The sequence below is a fragment of the Lissotriton vulgaris genome, chromosome 10 (genome assembly GCF_964263255.1).
Source record: "Lissotriton vulgaris chromosome 10, aLisVul1.2, whole genome shotgun sequence".
NCBI classification, from domain to species: Eukaryota; Metazoa; Chordata; class Amphibia; order Caudata; family Salamandridae; genus Lissotriton; species Lissotriton vulgaris.
In genome coordinates, this window is record NC_141698.1 from 942,183,254 (window position 1) to 942,199,038 (window position 15,785).

General features: G+C 40.4%; 1 protein-coding gene across 1 annotated transcript in view; it reads left to right on the plus strand.

Moving 5' to 3' along the window:
- The window catches only part of LOC147689041 (pyruvate dehydrogenase (acetyl-transferring) kinase isozyme 2, mitochondrial-like), a 40,238-nt gene that overhangs the window by 14,366 nt on the left and 10,087 nt on the right, over window positions 1–15,785 (plus strand). Inside the window, exons 2-7 of the mRNA XM_086941930.1 lie at window positions 3,146–3,287; window positions 10,016–10,087; window positions 11,475–11,659; window positions 13,517–13,606; window positions 14,727–14,804; window positions 15,043–15,119. Of these exons, the coding sequence (XP_086798056.1) occupies window positions 3,146–3,287; window positions 10,016–10,087; window positions 11,475–11,659; window positions 13,517–13,606; window positions 14,727–14,804; window positions 15,043–15,119 (644 nt within the window). The remainder of the gene's footprint in view (window positions 1–3,145; window positions 3,288–10,015; window positions 10,088–11,474; window positions 11,660–13,516; window positions 13,607–14,726; window positions 14,805–15,042; window positions 15,120–15,785) is intronic.

The window sequence follows — 15,785 nt, forward strand, 5'->3', positions numbered from 1 at the left end:
TGTCGCTACCTAAATTATAGAAAGGGCCATGCAAGCATCTACTGCCACTTCCGTAAGTGCCTCAGTGGGGCAGAAAGCTGGCACACAACACCGTTGCACCCTGGAGCACTTCACGGAATACGGCCCCAGTAACCTTTTATGGTCTTTACCTGCTGTTAATATTTAAGACTCCTGAGAAAAATGGTGCAATTCTTGTTGTTTGAACAAAACGCCTGATTGTCTCTTCTCTTGGCTATGGCAATTCAGTGTATCCATTGACTGGATACACTCACGGGTGAGTAGAAGCGCTCCACAAACCAATCAGATTGTTCTAGGGCATGGGTACTCACAAACATTGGGCCAGGGGCCACAAAGTACGGTCTGTACTTAGACTGAGGGACGCACTGATGCCAGGAGGGTGGTGATAGGGGGTCTGGGTGGGTCAGGGTTTGTGTAAGGAGGTCCAAAAACATGTAGGTTCATAAATGTGTGCCCGCTTATTTAAATTTTTTTCCTAAATATTAGTGTGCAGCTGTTCAATGGGGCAGGCCGAATGTAAAGGTCAAGAGGGCCATAAGCGTCCCCTGGGCCAAAGTCTGAGCATCACTGATCTAGGCCTACTCCAGTATTTGCTTCAGAGAGTACAGGTCATTTAGAATGCAGCTGCATGCTTACCCTTAAGAGCTCATGGTTTCATACATGCCAGTGAGTACATTTTCTTTAATCCCTCTTTGATTTGTGATACTTTTCATAATGTAAACACTGCAGCTTTTATTAAGTCTCTCTTCCAGAACCCTGCCCAGAGAGACCTCTTTGTTCCTCAAGTGCTCATATTATGGGTCACATGCATCATGCATTTTACTGGTTGCTTACAGCCCGAATCACAGAATCCGGCCGTTTGCGACCAGTAAAAAGCATTTTGGTATGTATGAATTCAAATTTGCGATTTGGTAACATGTTACGAATTCGCAATTTGGACTTGAGAATACATACAGAGTTGGTATTAGGAACGGGCATGTTAGGGCATCCCTTCCTAATACCGAATCATAGCAGTATGTAAGAATGTTTTTCAAGTCAAATGCGGTTGCAAATCATTTGCATTTTACCACCTACATCAGTGGCGTAGCAAGGTGGGGGCGGTCCGCCCAAAGCGGCACAAGTTTTGAGGGCGGCGGTACCTCCCCCGCTCTTTCATGATTTGGTTGCGGGGCGGCAATTGAGGGAATACCGCACCAGCACCCCCTGTGCTCTTACGGCCACCATAAGGCGAGAAAGGCAGGGACCGCCATGAGCGGCAGAGTTGCTAGCTACTGACTTCTATCAAGTAGGTGGTAACCCATTCGCAAATGGGAAGGGTCCTTAAAGGACCCCTTCCCCTTTGAGAATGGTAGAATAAACGTTTTTTTCAGGGCATGCAGTGGCCCCACGGACCACTGCCTGCTCTTAAAAATATGAATAAATATATTTTCTTTTTTAAATGCATACCGTTTTCCTTTAAGGAAAACGGGCTGCATTTAAAAAAGAAATGATTGCTTTATTTAAAAGCAATCACTGACTTGGTGGTCTACAGACCCCAGCCTTCCACCATCCCCGTGATTTTATTGATTCTCAATGGGTCGCAAATTAAGACCTACCTCATTAATACTCATGAGGTAGGTCCATTTGCGACCCACCAGGAACCGCTAAATGAAACTCATGGAGTTTCCTACATCAGGAGTAGTGATTATCAAATTGCGATTTGCAGAAAAACACAATTAGGTAATCGCTATTTTCAATATTGATACATGTGGCCTCATAGGTATTTAAAAGACGTGAGCAAAGAATAGGTTACTGCAGGTTTGCTCCCTGAGCCTCCAAACCTTGGTCCCCTCTTCCTGGATCCTGACTCTTCCTAAAGGTAGGAAACCCTTATGAGGAGCAGCACAAGGTATCACTTAGGAGACTCAGCTGTGAAATAATTGCTTAGTAGAGACTTCGCTTTTCTGCCAACTCCTGTCTTAGCTCAAGTTAGTCGTCTTGTTCTATCTCTGCTCATATTTAATGGTGCCAAGGAACCTACAGTGAACATGCTCTCTAGAAAAAATGTCAACACAACACAACATTGTTACTTAGCCCATTGATGTGCTGCTCTTTCATGTGACTCAGGCCAACAGTATGAGCAAGAGCTTTAATTAACGTCATTGAGGGGCTCATAAGTTTATAATGCTATGAAATCATTGGAGAGGAGAAAGCATTCTGTAACCTAAAACCATAAAAAGGCATATCCTTGAAAAGAAGGATACACCTCAACTTTCATGATTACTGGAAGTGCCCTATGTCTGCTCAGTGGATGTTTAAAGGGAGCTTGTTTGTACAGTAATAAGGTTATGCAATTGCATCCTATTATGAACAGCAGAATTTCTTTATGCAAGAGCGCTCTTAACGCCTATGCTTAGCATCTGTCAAACCAAGGTGGGGACTGCAACTACAGAGGTGCACCTGCGGTCACCAGCCCCTCTCGCCAGATTTTAATGCCGTGTCTGCGTTGTTTGAGGTAGTAAGATCTAGAATTTGCGCTTCCACGGAAAATGTAGTGTGGTCTTTGTACTTTATTTTGCAGGCTAATATTGTCTTTGTTTTAAAAGATTCGTGTATTGCCCTGGCTGGAATTGAGAAAACAGCAGTTGCTCCTTTCCATACTACTTTCATATTTCAGCACCAGGGTGAACGCGTAGCAAATGGGATTTGAAAACATTTGAATAACAGCATGACACTTCCATTGTATCTATTTTTTGTGTATTAAAGATTTTACGAAGCATTCCAAGAGCCTCTGATACAATGTATTCAAAATTGTTTACATTTGGAATTTCACGTGGTTCAGATCTTCATTTCGAAGCAAAGCTCCATTGCACGATTTCCTATGACGCCGTCACAAAGAATTAGGCACATTATATATGCTCACCTGTGTACACCAGTGCAGACCTGAACTAATAGTATTCTGATTTACTAAATGTATTGCCAGGTGTATTGATCTTCTTCACCTGCAGTATTATTATTGTGTAATTGTGAAGCACTTTCAACTCAATGCATGAGGCTATCTTGTCTCGTGGATGCTCTTGAAAGTGGAGGCAAGGTTAGCTCACAGATAACATACACTGTTTTCAACATGCTATATTCTTTTCCACAGGATCTGCTAACGGGTGTGAGAAAACCTCCTTCATGTTTTTGAGACAAGAACTTCCAGTGAGACTCGCCAATATCATGAGGGAGATTGACATTCTTCCAGACCCGTTGCTGGGAACGCCGTCAGTGCAACTCGTGCAGAGCTGGTGAGTTGTCCAAAAGCAAGTATTGTACAAATGACTATTGAGTTGCTTTTTAATTTTGAGTTGATACTTTAGGATGACGGTTCCCAAAACATTTTCTACTACATTCTGAACCAAGATTTCTCATTCTGTGCCCTGTCTGTGAAACAATATCACTCTTCAAATTAGACTGACATGCATCATCCTTCAATTTATGAAGGACTTTAACCTCTTCGAGGTTCATGACGAGCTGAGCTCGTCATGAGCCAAGGCGCTCCGGTGCTCATGATGAGCTCAGCTTGTCATGAGCCGTGGAACGCTCGCATGCGGGGGTAATTCTCCTGCTGTGCTGAGCGTTCCACGGGAACGGGTGTGGCCATGACGAGCTGAGCTCGTCATGAGCACAGGAGCGCCGTGCCTCATGACGAGCTCAGCTCTTCATGAGCATGGGGGCGCTGTGCGCGCCCCCTCCCCTCCAGCACAGCGGGGGATTAACTGCAGGTTAATGTAGTCTTGTTATTATATTCCTTCCAAACCAAATCTATAGATCTATAACACACGAATGAAAGATTCCTTAACACTTTTCCAACATTACCTAGAATATCATCCAGAATTCCCTTCCATGAATCTCCGTAGTCAACCATTGAGAGCCTGGGCTGCAAATCCTACCCACTGACCCTAACCAGCACAGCAGCCAAAGTCATTCATGCTATTTAATGTCCTGTTTACCCATACACATCCAAAATGCACCCCTCCTGCACAATGGACTTTGCTTCACAATACTGAGTCCTCATTCTATTAGTCCTGATAAAAATATTATGAGTAAAATAAAATGAACAGCTATATTTCCCACGTCGATCTGACTTTCACATAAAAAAACTGCTGACTTACTGTGACTTTCTGCTGACTTTCTATCCATTGTTCTCCCACTTGTAATATGCATCTTTGTAGGCCATCTTGGGATGCTACCATTTTTAATGAGCAACTAGTGGTAGCGTTCCCACAGACATCTTTTAACAAAGTAAACAGGCATTTGCTTAGTAGTGAGGATACTTTTTGAGTTCCATGACGTATTTCACAGTTTCAGCGGCTTAAATATATTTTCATGTTTTTTTTAACTTTCTTGTCTCTTAGCCTAATGCAAAGAATTTCTTTCCAGCATCCCTATCTTTCCTGCAGTATGGTTTCCTGGCTTGCAACCTTATTGTACAGTTTTTAATAAGCTAAATCAAAAAAAATTCGCACCACCTACTTATGACAGATTGCAAATCCAGTATGAGCCAAGGGTCACTGCTTTAGTGTGATTCATTGGCAATCAGCAGGCAGGTGCAGAGGCAGTAATACAATAGTCAGCCTTAGAGTAATGACTACTATTCCAGGTAGCATGAAAATCTTCATATAGTTTTGAACCAGACACATCGATGCTGAAGTGTAAAACAGACTTTTTCATTTTATTAGTAGTGAGGACTAACATGAATTTTAAGATGGATGCCCAGGTTTGTTAGAAGATTCTTTAGTTAGTGGATAGCACCCCGAGAAATGGATTATAGAATCCGAGTTCTTCATCCACCTTTTAGGAATGTATAGTGAGCGACTGAACGCTGACATTTTATTGAGCATTGCCATTTTTGCTGCTCTGGCTCCCTTATCAGTGTTCTAGAGAACCTTGTTTATAGGTTTAGTGGTTTTGTAATTTAACTATGGGCCTAATTACGATATCAGGGGGACGTCTCAGGACTCACTGACCTCTGGTTGGCAGTCTCGACACTGCGATTACAATAAGACCGCACATGGTGTGGTTGCATATTCCCATGTGCCTATGGGAGCTTGTGCTACGGCCGTAAACCAGCCGTAGCACAAGCTCCCATAGACAAATGGGGGAATCTGTTCATCCCTGCACTGTGTGGCAGGCACCTCAAGCAAGGTGCCTGCTACATGTTGCAGGGATTAACACAAAGGCCCTGCTAGGGGCCCCCCAATGTCATTTTCCAACAGGCTTTCCTGTAGGAAAACCCGACATGAAAAGCTTGTCGGAAACTGACATCGTAATCCTTATGGCAGAAACACCGTCCATAGAGAGTATATGCCGGTCTCCGACTGGCCCCTTGGGCTTCTTGAGCTTGTCGAAATCCATCCAGAATGACCGGCTGGTTTCTGTTTTGACTCCCTGCATTATAATTTGGCGATTGAAACTAAAACCATGATGAGGCTGGGAAAGCATTTGACCTGCGGTCAGAGGGTTTCCGACCCTCATCGTAATGAGGGCCTATGAGTTTCTTTTGGCATGTATTATTGAAGTTACTTGGTCTGTGCAGCCCTTTAAACTGAATAGTATTAAGACTCCCTGTTCAGCTGAATGAGTGTGCAAAGCAATCAGACACTGACATTCTTTTTCTTTTTTTGTTGAAGGAGAAGTAATAGCATTACTTATTAGCTTTACATAGAGCACAAGTCTGAATCAATTGTATACTGTTTTCCGGGTTTGATATCGCCCAAGATAGGAGAGGAAGTTTGACACTATTTCTTAAACATGCAGAGGACTATTTCAATTATGTGGCATGCTCAAAATATTTTGACATCCTTTTCTAGTATTTGCTTTATCTGATTTCACTGATGAAGACGAAAGTCAATATACCTTGTGGTGGGGAGATATATCAATCTAAGCCATGTTCACAGCTTAGACTTGAGGAGATTGGAATTTGGGAAGGAAAAGCAAAGGTCCTCCTAAAGTCTGTTGCTGGTCAAGCACATGCAGGTGTCCATTGATCATTATGATCCATCACGTAGCTGGCATAGAAAACTTACAGGATGTTTATTTTGGAACTATGATTGAGTGAACATAATCTGCACCCAACCCACAGAGGTTGGATTCATGAAGTGAGTGCTGGCTCTTGGGATTTGAGGCACTCAGCGCTGAAGAAACAGACCATGCTCTCTGCCCAGATCCCACTCTGCGTGGTGAAATGTGTGACCAGAGAGTTCTTGGGATATAGAACCTGCCTTCGGAGTGTGGCTGGTCATTACAGGTCTGGACACAGAACATTCTAAGATGCAACACCCTGATTCCAAATCTTTCTGTGCATAGCCAAATGAAGTGATTATCAGGTTCAGGAGGCTCATGAGCCTGGGGAAGAGTATGGCCAAAGGCCATGTGAAGTGGATTCCAAGGGTACAGATTGTGGGAGGAGCAGGTGGCCAGTGACCACACCCTTCACTCACTTCACTCGTGTGTGAAGACCATGTGAGCTGGTCTGGGTTTTTGGACTGAGCATAGGCGCTTATCTTGACCTGAGAGGTGCCGTGCCAGGTGAACAGCAGTCCGCATTTGGTGACTGATTTGGTCTTGGGAAAATGATATAATTAGAATACTAAAATAATCCCTGAAAACCCTTGTTAAGAGAAAAAACACTGAAGTTCCTAAAACATAAACTTCAGTTTATAGGAATATGTGGTTAGATAGAAAGCCTAAAATTCTGTGAAAATTTCCAGTTGTTGTTAGCAACTCTCTAATAATCTCCTTCAAAGCGAAGAAACATAATTTTGTTGTGCTGAATTTTATTGATTACTGAAAACAGTATTTATTTTTTTTATTTTGAAAGTTTTATATAGTGCGAACAAGATCTTTGCAGATATCCGAGCGCTTTAGAAAAACAGACTGTTGAGCAAAGAATAGTTGTAGGTAATAAATGAGTAGCAACATAGGGTAGGTACATGGGGGAGCATAGTCAATCAGCTAAACCAATAGTACAAATAGACAATCAGAAAAACGAATAATACAAATAGGTGCAGAGTCTCAAATAGTTCCAAAGTAAAAGATCAGGTGAATTTAGCCATGAGGATAGCTTTTACTTCTTTCTTAAAAAATGTAGTGGAGGAGATAAGCCTGGTTTCTGGAGGGAGGGAATTCCAAATCCTGGGTACCATTCCTGAAAAGGAGCGTTTATATGTTTTTTCCTTCCCGAATCTACGAGGTTTCAGAAGAAGATTATTTGTACTTCTAGTAGTTCTTGAGCCACCAGATATTGTCAGCTTTTGAGTGAGGTAGCCGAGTGAGTTGTGGTGTACAGCCCTGTGTGTCATGCAGACAATTTTCAGATGTATTCTGGCTTCAAAAGGTAGCCAGTTCAAGGATTTTAGTTCAGGGGAAATATGCAAGTGTTTTTTTGATCCAGTGATGAGTCTCGCTGCAGCGTTCAAAGAGGCTCTCAGGGGTGCAGTTGTAGATAGGGGGAGTCCGCAGAGGGCGACGCTACCGTAGGCTAAGCGAGGAATGACTAGGGCTTGTACTGCAGTTTGGAAGTTCTTGGCTGGGAGGAAGGGTTTAAGTTTCCTCAGGGTATTGAATTGGAAATTAGCTCCCTTAGTTGCCTTGCTGATATGCTGCTGCATGTTGAGATTGGCGTCAAGTGTTATGCCTAAAGATTTCGCTGAGTCCACGATGGTAGGTTGGACATTGAGTGCAGTTAGGTGCTTAAGCCAAGTTTGAGTGGTGGAGATTTGCGCGGGAGGTGAGATCAAAAGGAACTCAGTTTTCAGAGCATTGAGTTTGAGGTGATTATCGGCAAGCCATGATTGGGTGTTTCTGAGCGTTAAGTTCAGAAGTTTGATGTCTTTGGGGGATTGTAATTTGAGATATAGTTGGGTGTCGTCGGCGTACATGTGAGAGTGTACATTAGATGCTTGTAACAAGGTGGTGAGAGGTTCCATGACCAGGTTGAACAATGTTGGGGATAGGGAAGATCCTTGTGGGACACCTAATGTTACAGGCACTGGTGGGGACATCAGGTTGTTGCTCTTGAATTTCTGAGACCGGTTATGCAGAAAGGAGGTGAACCACTTGAGAACAGTCCCAGAAGACCCATTCTGGTGTTTAACAGCTCGAGTAAGTTCTCGTGTTTGACTGTGTCAAATGCTGAGGAGAGATCAAGAAGGATGAGGAGGCAGGTATCGCTTTGATCTAGGATTTGGAGTGCGTCATCCATTATGTGTGTCATAGCAGTTTCAGTACTGTGCCCTGCTCGGAAGCCTGATTGATGAGGGTTGAGGAGGTCAAACTGATCAATGGTGTTTTGTCAATTGGAGTTGTACGCATTTTTCCAACAGTTTGGCAAGGGTGGGAATATTGGTAATAGTATGGTAATTGTTTAGGTCAGTATGGTCAGCTGTTGGTTTCTTGAGTATAGGTGTGACTGGTCCAACTTTGAGGGAGTCGGGGATGAGTCCTTGTTGAAGTGAACTATTAATAATTTTGGTCCAGAGTGGGAGGAGTAATGGGATGAAGTCGTTTACAGCGTTGGCAGGAAGGGGGTCTGTGAGGTGATTAGAAGGTTTCAATGTGCTGAGCAATTTGTCAATTGTTTCTTCTGAGTAGGTGTCAAAGGATGACCATGCAGCATTGTTTTTTTGGTTCTGTGGGTGTTATGCTGTGTGGGTTGGAGTAAAGGCTTACGTCATTGAGGAGATAGTTCCTTATGTTATCAGTCTTTAGATTAAAGAAAGCAGAGAAGTCTTCACAGGATGGTATATCGCCTATTGTGCTATGTGGTTGTTGGGGTTGTTCCTTGGATTGTGTTTTGATTAGTTCAAACAGTTTTCTTGGCCGTTTTTTTGCTTGGTCGAGCTGGAGACTGAAGAAATATGATTTTGTGTGCTTGATTTTTCTGAAGTAGGTGTTTCTCTTTTTCTTCAGAGTCTTAAGGTGCAGTGCCGAAGGGGCTGATCTCCAGGTGCGCTCTCCCATTCACATAGCCCGTCTATCTTCATTGAGTCTACCATCGTACCATGGGTTGGAGTTCTTAGTGGAGATTCTTTTCAGTTGCAAGGGGGCGGCCTCATTGATTATTGAGGTCATAGAGTTGAGGTAGTGGTAGGTCAAAGATTGAACGTCAAAAGCGCCGGTAGGGGGAAGGAGGAGATTGCAGCTGTGGGAAGGTAAAGAGTTTGGGTTGAGTTTCTTCAGGTCCCTTTTCCAGACCTTGGATTTGGTGGCTTGAACCGGGTTAAATTTAACTTTTTCATTGATGAAGAATGTGATAATGTGGTGGTCTGACCAGTCACAGGGTTGGATTGACCCAAGCCGGGTAGAGTTCTCTTTGGAGATGATAAGGTCGAGGACAGAGCCTATATCGTGGGTCGGGCTGTTGCAGATTTGGGTGAGGTCAAGAGCGTTGAGGTAGTTTTTGAGACCATGTATTCAAATGCATTGCCATTGGTATATGATTGGACTGCGTTGTATTTAAATGTACCAACATTATTTTATTGCCTTCATAATACGAGCAGGATTCCTTTATACAGTGTTCTGACCCGCATGGTTGATTTTCTTCCTGCCTGGTAATAATAAGCAACAACTCATTTTATTTTAATCACTCGTGCTCAATGTCGGGTAAAACTCATGCCTACATGCAATATTCCTGTTCTTAGTCTCAGCATTGAAACCGTTATCTAGACAGTATTTTCTGTGTAAATGGCTTATGCCTGAGCAAATCTAAAACAGTGTCTTGGCCAAAACACGACAGCTGGACTTTCAAAACCATCAGAAAAAAATAAAAGAATTGCATTGCATAATTTGATTGATTCATAATTCAAAGGTGATTTAATATTATCGAGTGAATTGGCAACGCTATTCAAAAGAAGATCTAGTGTCAAAATATTTTCAGTGGCCTGCAGATTTGTATTCTCGCCTTAAATAATGTAAAAGTTCAAGTACTGAATCTATTTCTTTATTCTCAACTTTATTATCTACTTATTTGTAGGTATGTTCAGAGTTTAATGGACATGATAGATTTCCAGGACAGAAACTCGGATGACCAGAAAGTTTTATCTGAGTAAGTGCACTATTTTTATGTTGAGTATCCATTATTTTCTGTAATATATCAGACTATTACTCTCTGTTTTGCACACACAATTACTTCTTCTCACAAATTGCGAATCCTTAAATGCTATGTATCAAGCACCCAAGTTGTGCAATTTCTCATTAAGGAATCGCACAATTACCACCAACTTCAAGTTGGTGGTAATTTGTGATTTCTTTCACAAATGCACTTTTTTGCATTTGTAAAGGTGCCATGTGGCGCACATACATGCCCTCAGGGCATGTATGTGCGCCATATGCGCACACATGTTCATTTCAGGGGTGCATCAGGGTGTCCTTATGGCACCCATGAAATTATTCTCAATTTGTGATTCTCAAATTGCGACTCGCAAATTGAGAATGACTTCCCAATCATTCCTATGGGCCTCCTGGCCCATAGAAATGAATGGGAAGGTATTCCTTAATTGCGATTTCGCAATTTGCTAATCGCAAATAAGGAATATTAAGAATTCGCAAAAGAATTGCACATTTTTAAATACATCCCATTTTGCAATTCTCAAATAGCGATTCTCAAAAAATCGCTATTTGAGAATCGCAAACACGGATGTTGATACAATTGCCCCCAAATCACGACAAGGGTTTTCCCAAAACTCTTTAAATAGCTGTATTTCGAATCTCCCATAGGATCATAAAATGGGAGATTTTTAGAAGAGTTGTATCTTTTAGCTCGTGGAAATGGTTAGGTCTGTGCCACATACAGCGATCATTGTGAAGGATATGCGAAAAATGTGTTTGTTTTAGAAGGAGGGCTTTGTTATATGAAGCTATATGATGCTACTGATGTGGTGAGGTAAAGAGACATTATAGAAGGCTCTGTAAAACTAAACAAATTCAGTAATTCAAAGTAAGAGAATTTGGACTTCCCCATGGCAGTGGCAAAGTAATTTGGTTGAATTTTTCTAATAAGATTTCACAATTAGAGGAGTATTGTTGGCCTCCTATGATGTACCATACAGTACACCAACTGGATGTTGTGTTAAGATCGACTCTAGATTTAGACAATATGTTTGAGAGTTTGCAATGCAATGAAACAGTTACATTACTCTTTAAATGGAGAAAAAGACGAACCATAGTCACATTTGAAATAAACATGAATGTCTGTGCACTTGCTAATAATAATTTAAAGTTTATCAAGAGAAAAAGACCATTGTAAGATGTTACAGATGTGGATAGCATAAAATGTGCAGAAAATACATTTTAAAATGGAAAAAGTATTCAACGTGTAGGAACAATCTTGAAAACTTGAGCACAATGTTGTTACAACCCTGTTCACACATATCCTATCGTGGAACCTTACATATATATATATATATATAATAGAATTTTCTGAATTTGTTTAGTTTTACAGAGACTCTGGTAACCATCCGGAACAGGCACAACAACGTGGTACCCACAATGGCACAAGGAGTATTAGAATATAAAGAAGCATTTGGAGTCGATCCCGTCACCAATCAAAACGTGCAGTATTTCTTGGACCGGTTCTACATGAGTCGAATTTCCATCAGAATGCTAATTAACCAGCATAGTAAGCAAAACTATTTTCTTTTCTTCAAGCCAAACATTATTGACCTCTTTTTATTCAACTAATTGCCCATTTTAACCTCACTTTTCTTTGCAAATGCATTTATTAACTCAAAAACCATGTGCTACAAAGCTTGTCCAGTGTAGCTGGTGACAATGGGTCTGGTTTGCAAAGAAAGAGTAAATACATTTTTTACGGAGTGTTGCCGATATTATAGATTTTGAAATATTTTAGCATTTATGATGGTACCAAGAGTACAATTGAATAACCATGGAAATTGTAGATTCACAGACCTACACTCTATCCTGTAGCCTTAGTCTGCATATTCACAACATGATAGTCTAGAATTGGGGCAAAAGTATGCATTTCTGTCATTGTCTCCTTTTATTTCATTATGTAAAACTATTTTTAGAAAGGTGAAAATCCCACATCCATCAGTATCAAATGTATATCAATCCACATTTTTTTTAATGTAACTTTATGTGCCTTCTTCATGGCCACCCTGCCTCCCATCAGGCACTTCTTTGGGTACATTGATTTTACAACCTATTCACTAAAGTTAGTGTATGCAAAAATCTGTCTGTGTGTTGGATTTTCCTGAAATACCTGATATATATTGTTTGATTCAGTATTCATAGAACTCCAAATGCAATTCCACTTTTTAACTTTACTAAAACCTGTGGCCTGAAATCGTTTTGAGAATTGGAGACAATGTATTGTGAAATGTTCTCTAAATTTAACAGAATTATTTGGATTCAGCAGTGAAGGTGACATTTGCAAAGCAAAGCAATGAATACCCATTATATCATTGGTATTACAAAGGGACTGAAAAGGAGTTATGCAAAAGAAAACCTAGTTATGTGCATGCTTAATAAGGGGAGTTGAGGGATAACCTTGGAAGTTTCTGGTTTTCCCTCTTGGGCTCAATAAAGTAATGCAATTTAGAATTTCAGCCATAGACTATATTGAAGTAATGAGCTACATTTATAGCTCAGCCCTACATACCAGATTCCGCCTGTGGCACCATTAATTCTTAGGCTAGAGTTTGGGAAAAAGAGAATGTGCCTTATTAAAATGGAGGGAACAAAACTATGTATTAATTAACAGTGAAACACTGACACTTATGGAAATTATGAGTGCATTAAGCAATACAAATAACAAAGTGATATTTTTACATCCTCATCTACCTAGCAGTGGCAGCACTGCGATGGATTCTAAACCTGTACTCCTAGTATTACAACCTCACTTACACAGAAGTGCACTGACCAAATAAGTACCAGAAACTTCACCATCAGTAGGGTCAGCCGTGCAGCCACAGTTTGTGCTGAGCTAGGCAGAACATCTACAGTGCTTTGTGCAGTCTGAAAGTTCCCATCTCACCCATGGTTCTACACAGAGCAAGATGTTGCCTTCTCAACTGCTGGAATAGTTTAGCTGCAAATGCACAGATGCCGTCAAATGCCACAAATCTATAAATAAGTAGGGAGGCTGATGGTAGATCTGCATTAGCATACAGCAGATGACTCCTACATGCCAGACAGGTACCCTATAAGGCTGGTGGAGCACTGTTCAGCAAAGCTGCCTTCTCAGGCTTACAAGGATCACAGTTGTTTGCACATGCAATGCTACCTCACATATTGGCAGTTTGAGCTTGCCTGGTCACTTTTGGAACAAACAAAAAAACAGTTTAGCTACCCCCTGAAGCTCAAAACATAATGTGAGATACAAATCGCTATACAGTTGAATTGCCACATCCTAATTAGTCCTCTGTTCACTCCAAAAATGTATTTTTATGAGTTTATGTTTCCTTTAGACTTTTAATTATGAATAAGAACTGTAACAACATTTATTTTATTACAGCACTACTTTTTGATGGCAGCACAAATCCAGCACATCCTAAACACATAGGAAGCATTGATCCTTTTTGTGATGTGGTGGAAGTTGTCAATGGTACGTGTCATTTTACAACTTTTGTTGTCTCCTTTAATGAAATATGCATGTGATGAAACTGATAGTAGCACAGTGCCCTTTTTAAAAAATAACTTTCTGTGCGTAACGTAGCATTTTACAAGCATACTTGAACACACCACTTTTAATTAACTACTTTGAAATATCAGACACCGTGTCTTTCTAAGATGAATATATTTCATTGTTGGAATTTACTGTGTGTTGCTTTTTTTTATTTGTACTCATAATGTTTCAGCAGTCGACTCAGTGGTAGTGCGTCTTCCTCCTAGCTTCATACGTGTGAAACAGAGTAAACCGTTGTACATGCCACCGTAAATACACAGTGCCTTAGAAATATTTGATTGCTTAGTATCATGTGCTGGATATTCATTATAGATTTGAAAAAAATATTAAATCTGAAAAGCGATGTTGCCCACTTGCAGCTCTTTTTTCAGCATTTGCCCAGGCATCATATTGTCTAGATCTGTTTGTACAAACTAGAAAGTCCGGCCATAAACTGTCTGTGAAGAATATATGGGAATACATATAATGTTTTTGGACTACTGCTTACTCCACAGCAAATGTTTTTTCTCACATTCACAAAGAGTAAGTGTTCCCAAGAGGAAATCTTCTTTTTCGTGAATGCCTTCCCTCTCCAACTCTGGAGTCATTCAATTGTCAAAATTTTGTGAGAGGATTTTGGTACCAGAACATTTGATATGTGGCAGAATCACTATTTGGAATGGGCATCCCTTCTAAATAGTAATTTGGTATGGAGTCACAAAACCATTTTCACAGGCAGTAAAAATGTACTGACTCCTAAAATGGCTTCAGTGCAATGTTTAAAAGGTTTTTACAGTTGCAAATTGCAACTCGTCCTGTTTGAAACTATGAAATCGTTTAATAAATCAATGGTAAATGTACTAATATTAGTTTATCGCCTTTGAAATCATCTCACTATTACTACTACACTTATTTTCAAAATGTGTTTTCTTTACTTCTGTACTATTAAGGACCAACCCTTTGAACTCAGTTGGGAAATCCATTTCATTATTTTTGTTCTATGGAGTGTGGGAGCAGTTTTTATTGTTTTTAATAAAAACATCTTTTTAATGATATACAGATGCTTTTGAAAATTCCAAGATGCTGTGTGACCAGTATTACCTGGCTTCCCCTGACCTGAAGATTAAGCAGACAAATGGTAAGAACAACACATTAGCAGCAAACACAGTATATGTACTTAAACAAAAAAACACCTTAACACTGCTACTATTCAAATCAATGTTTCCATCTGTTTCACAAAAAAATTGCATATTTGCAAAATAATTATAACTGATGTGTCATCACTATTTACACGCTGTTGCTATATACATAAATAATTGTTGGTTAAACACACTTAAATGTGTCATGAATAACAATCTATTCTGCTTTGATTTTAGGCAAAACACCTGGCCTTCCTATTCACATAGTCTATGTTCCGTCTCATCTTTACCATATGCTGTTTGAGCTCTTTAAGGTATGTGAACTGGAGTCAAAGTTCATAAAGTTCTCATTGTGTAATCATCTTGAATTGTACTTTTTTATGTGGTCTCCGTTGCTTTGTCCAGACCTGTTTGCTATGTATTTAGTGGCTTTGTTGTCTATGGCCTTCACTTGTACTTTTGTACCATTGGACATGCAGCGTCCATAGTTCAATTTCTCTGTTTCCTGTGAGTCAGCTTTCAGTAACCCACTCTTCAAATATTAACTCAGGATTACAGATCTTTTTGTTGTTTTACAGTAAGATTTCAGGTAATATGTTTTAAAGATATATTGCACCAGTTTGTGCATGATAGAAAATGCAGTGAGTGAAGAGTTTAGGAAAAAAGACCTTTGAACAGTTGCAACTTCGAATGTACGAGTCTTGGTAGTAGTAATCATACATTCATTTTACAAATAAAAATGAATATACTCCAGCATCGGATCTAGCATATATTCACATGATTGCATCATACCCAATATCAGGTGGGGAATCCCTGGTAATCTTAAATGGCAGTAAACTGTGTTGAAATGGCCGTTGGCCTCAAAAACAGTGTTTGTTTGGTAGTACATCCACCTCATTTGAAGCAACCCAAACTTCAACAAATGAGGTGGAAGTGCTGTTTCTCCTATTCCCCCTAAAGACCATCATAGCTGAGATTTC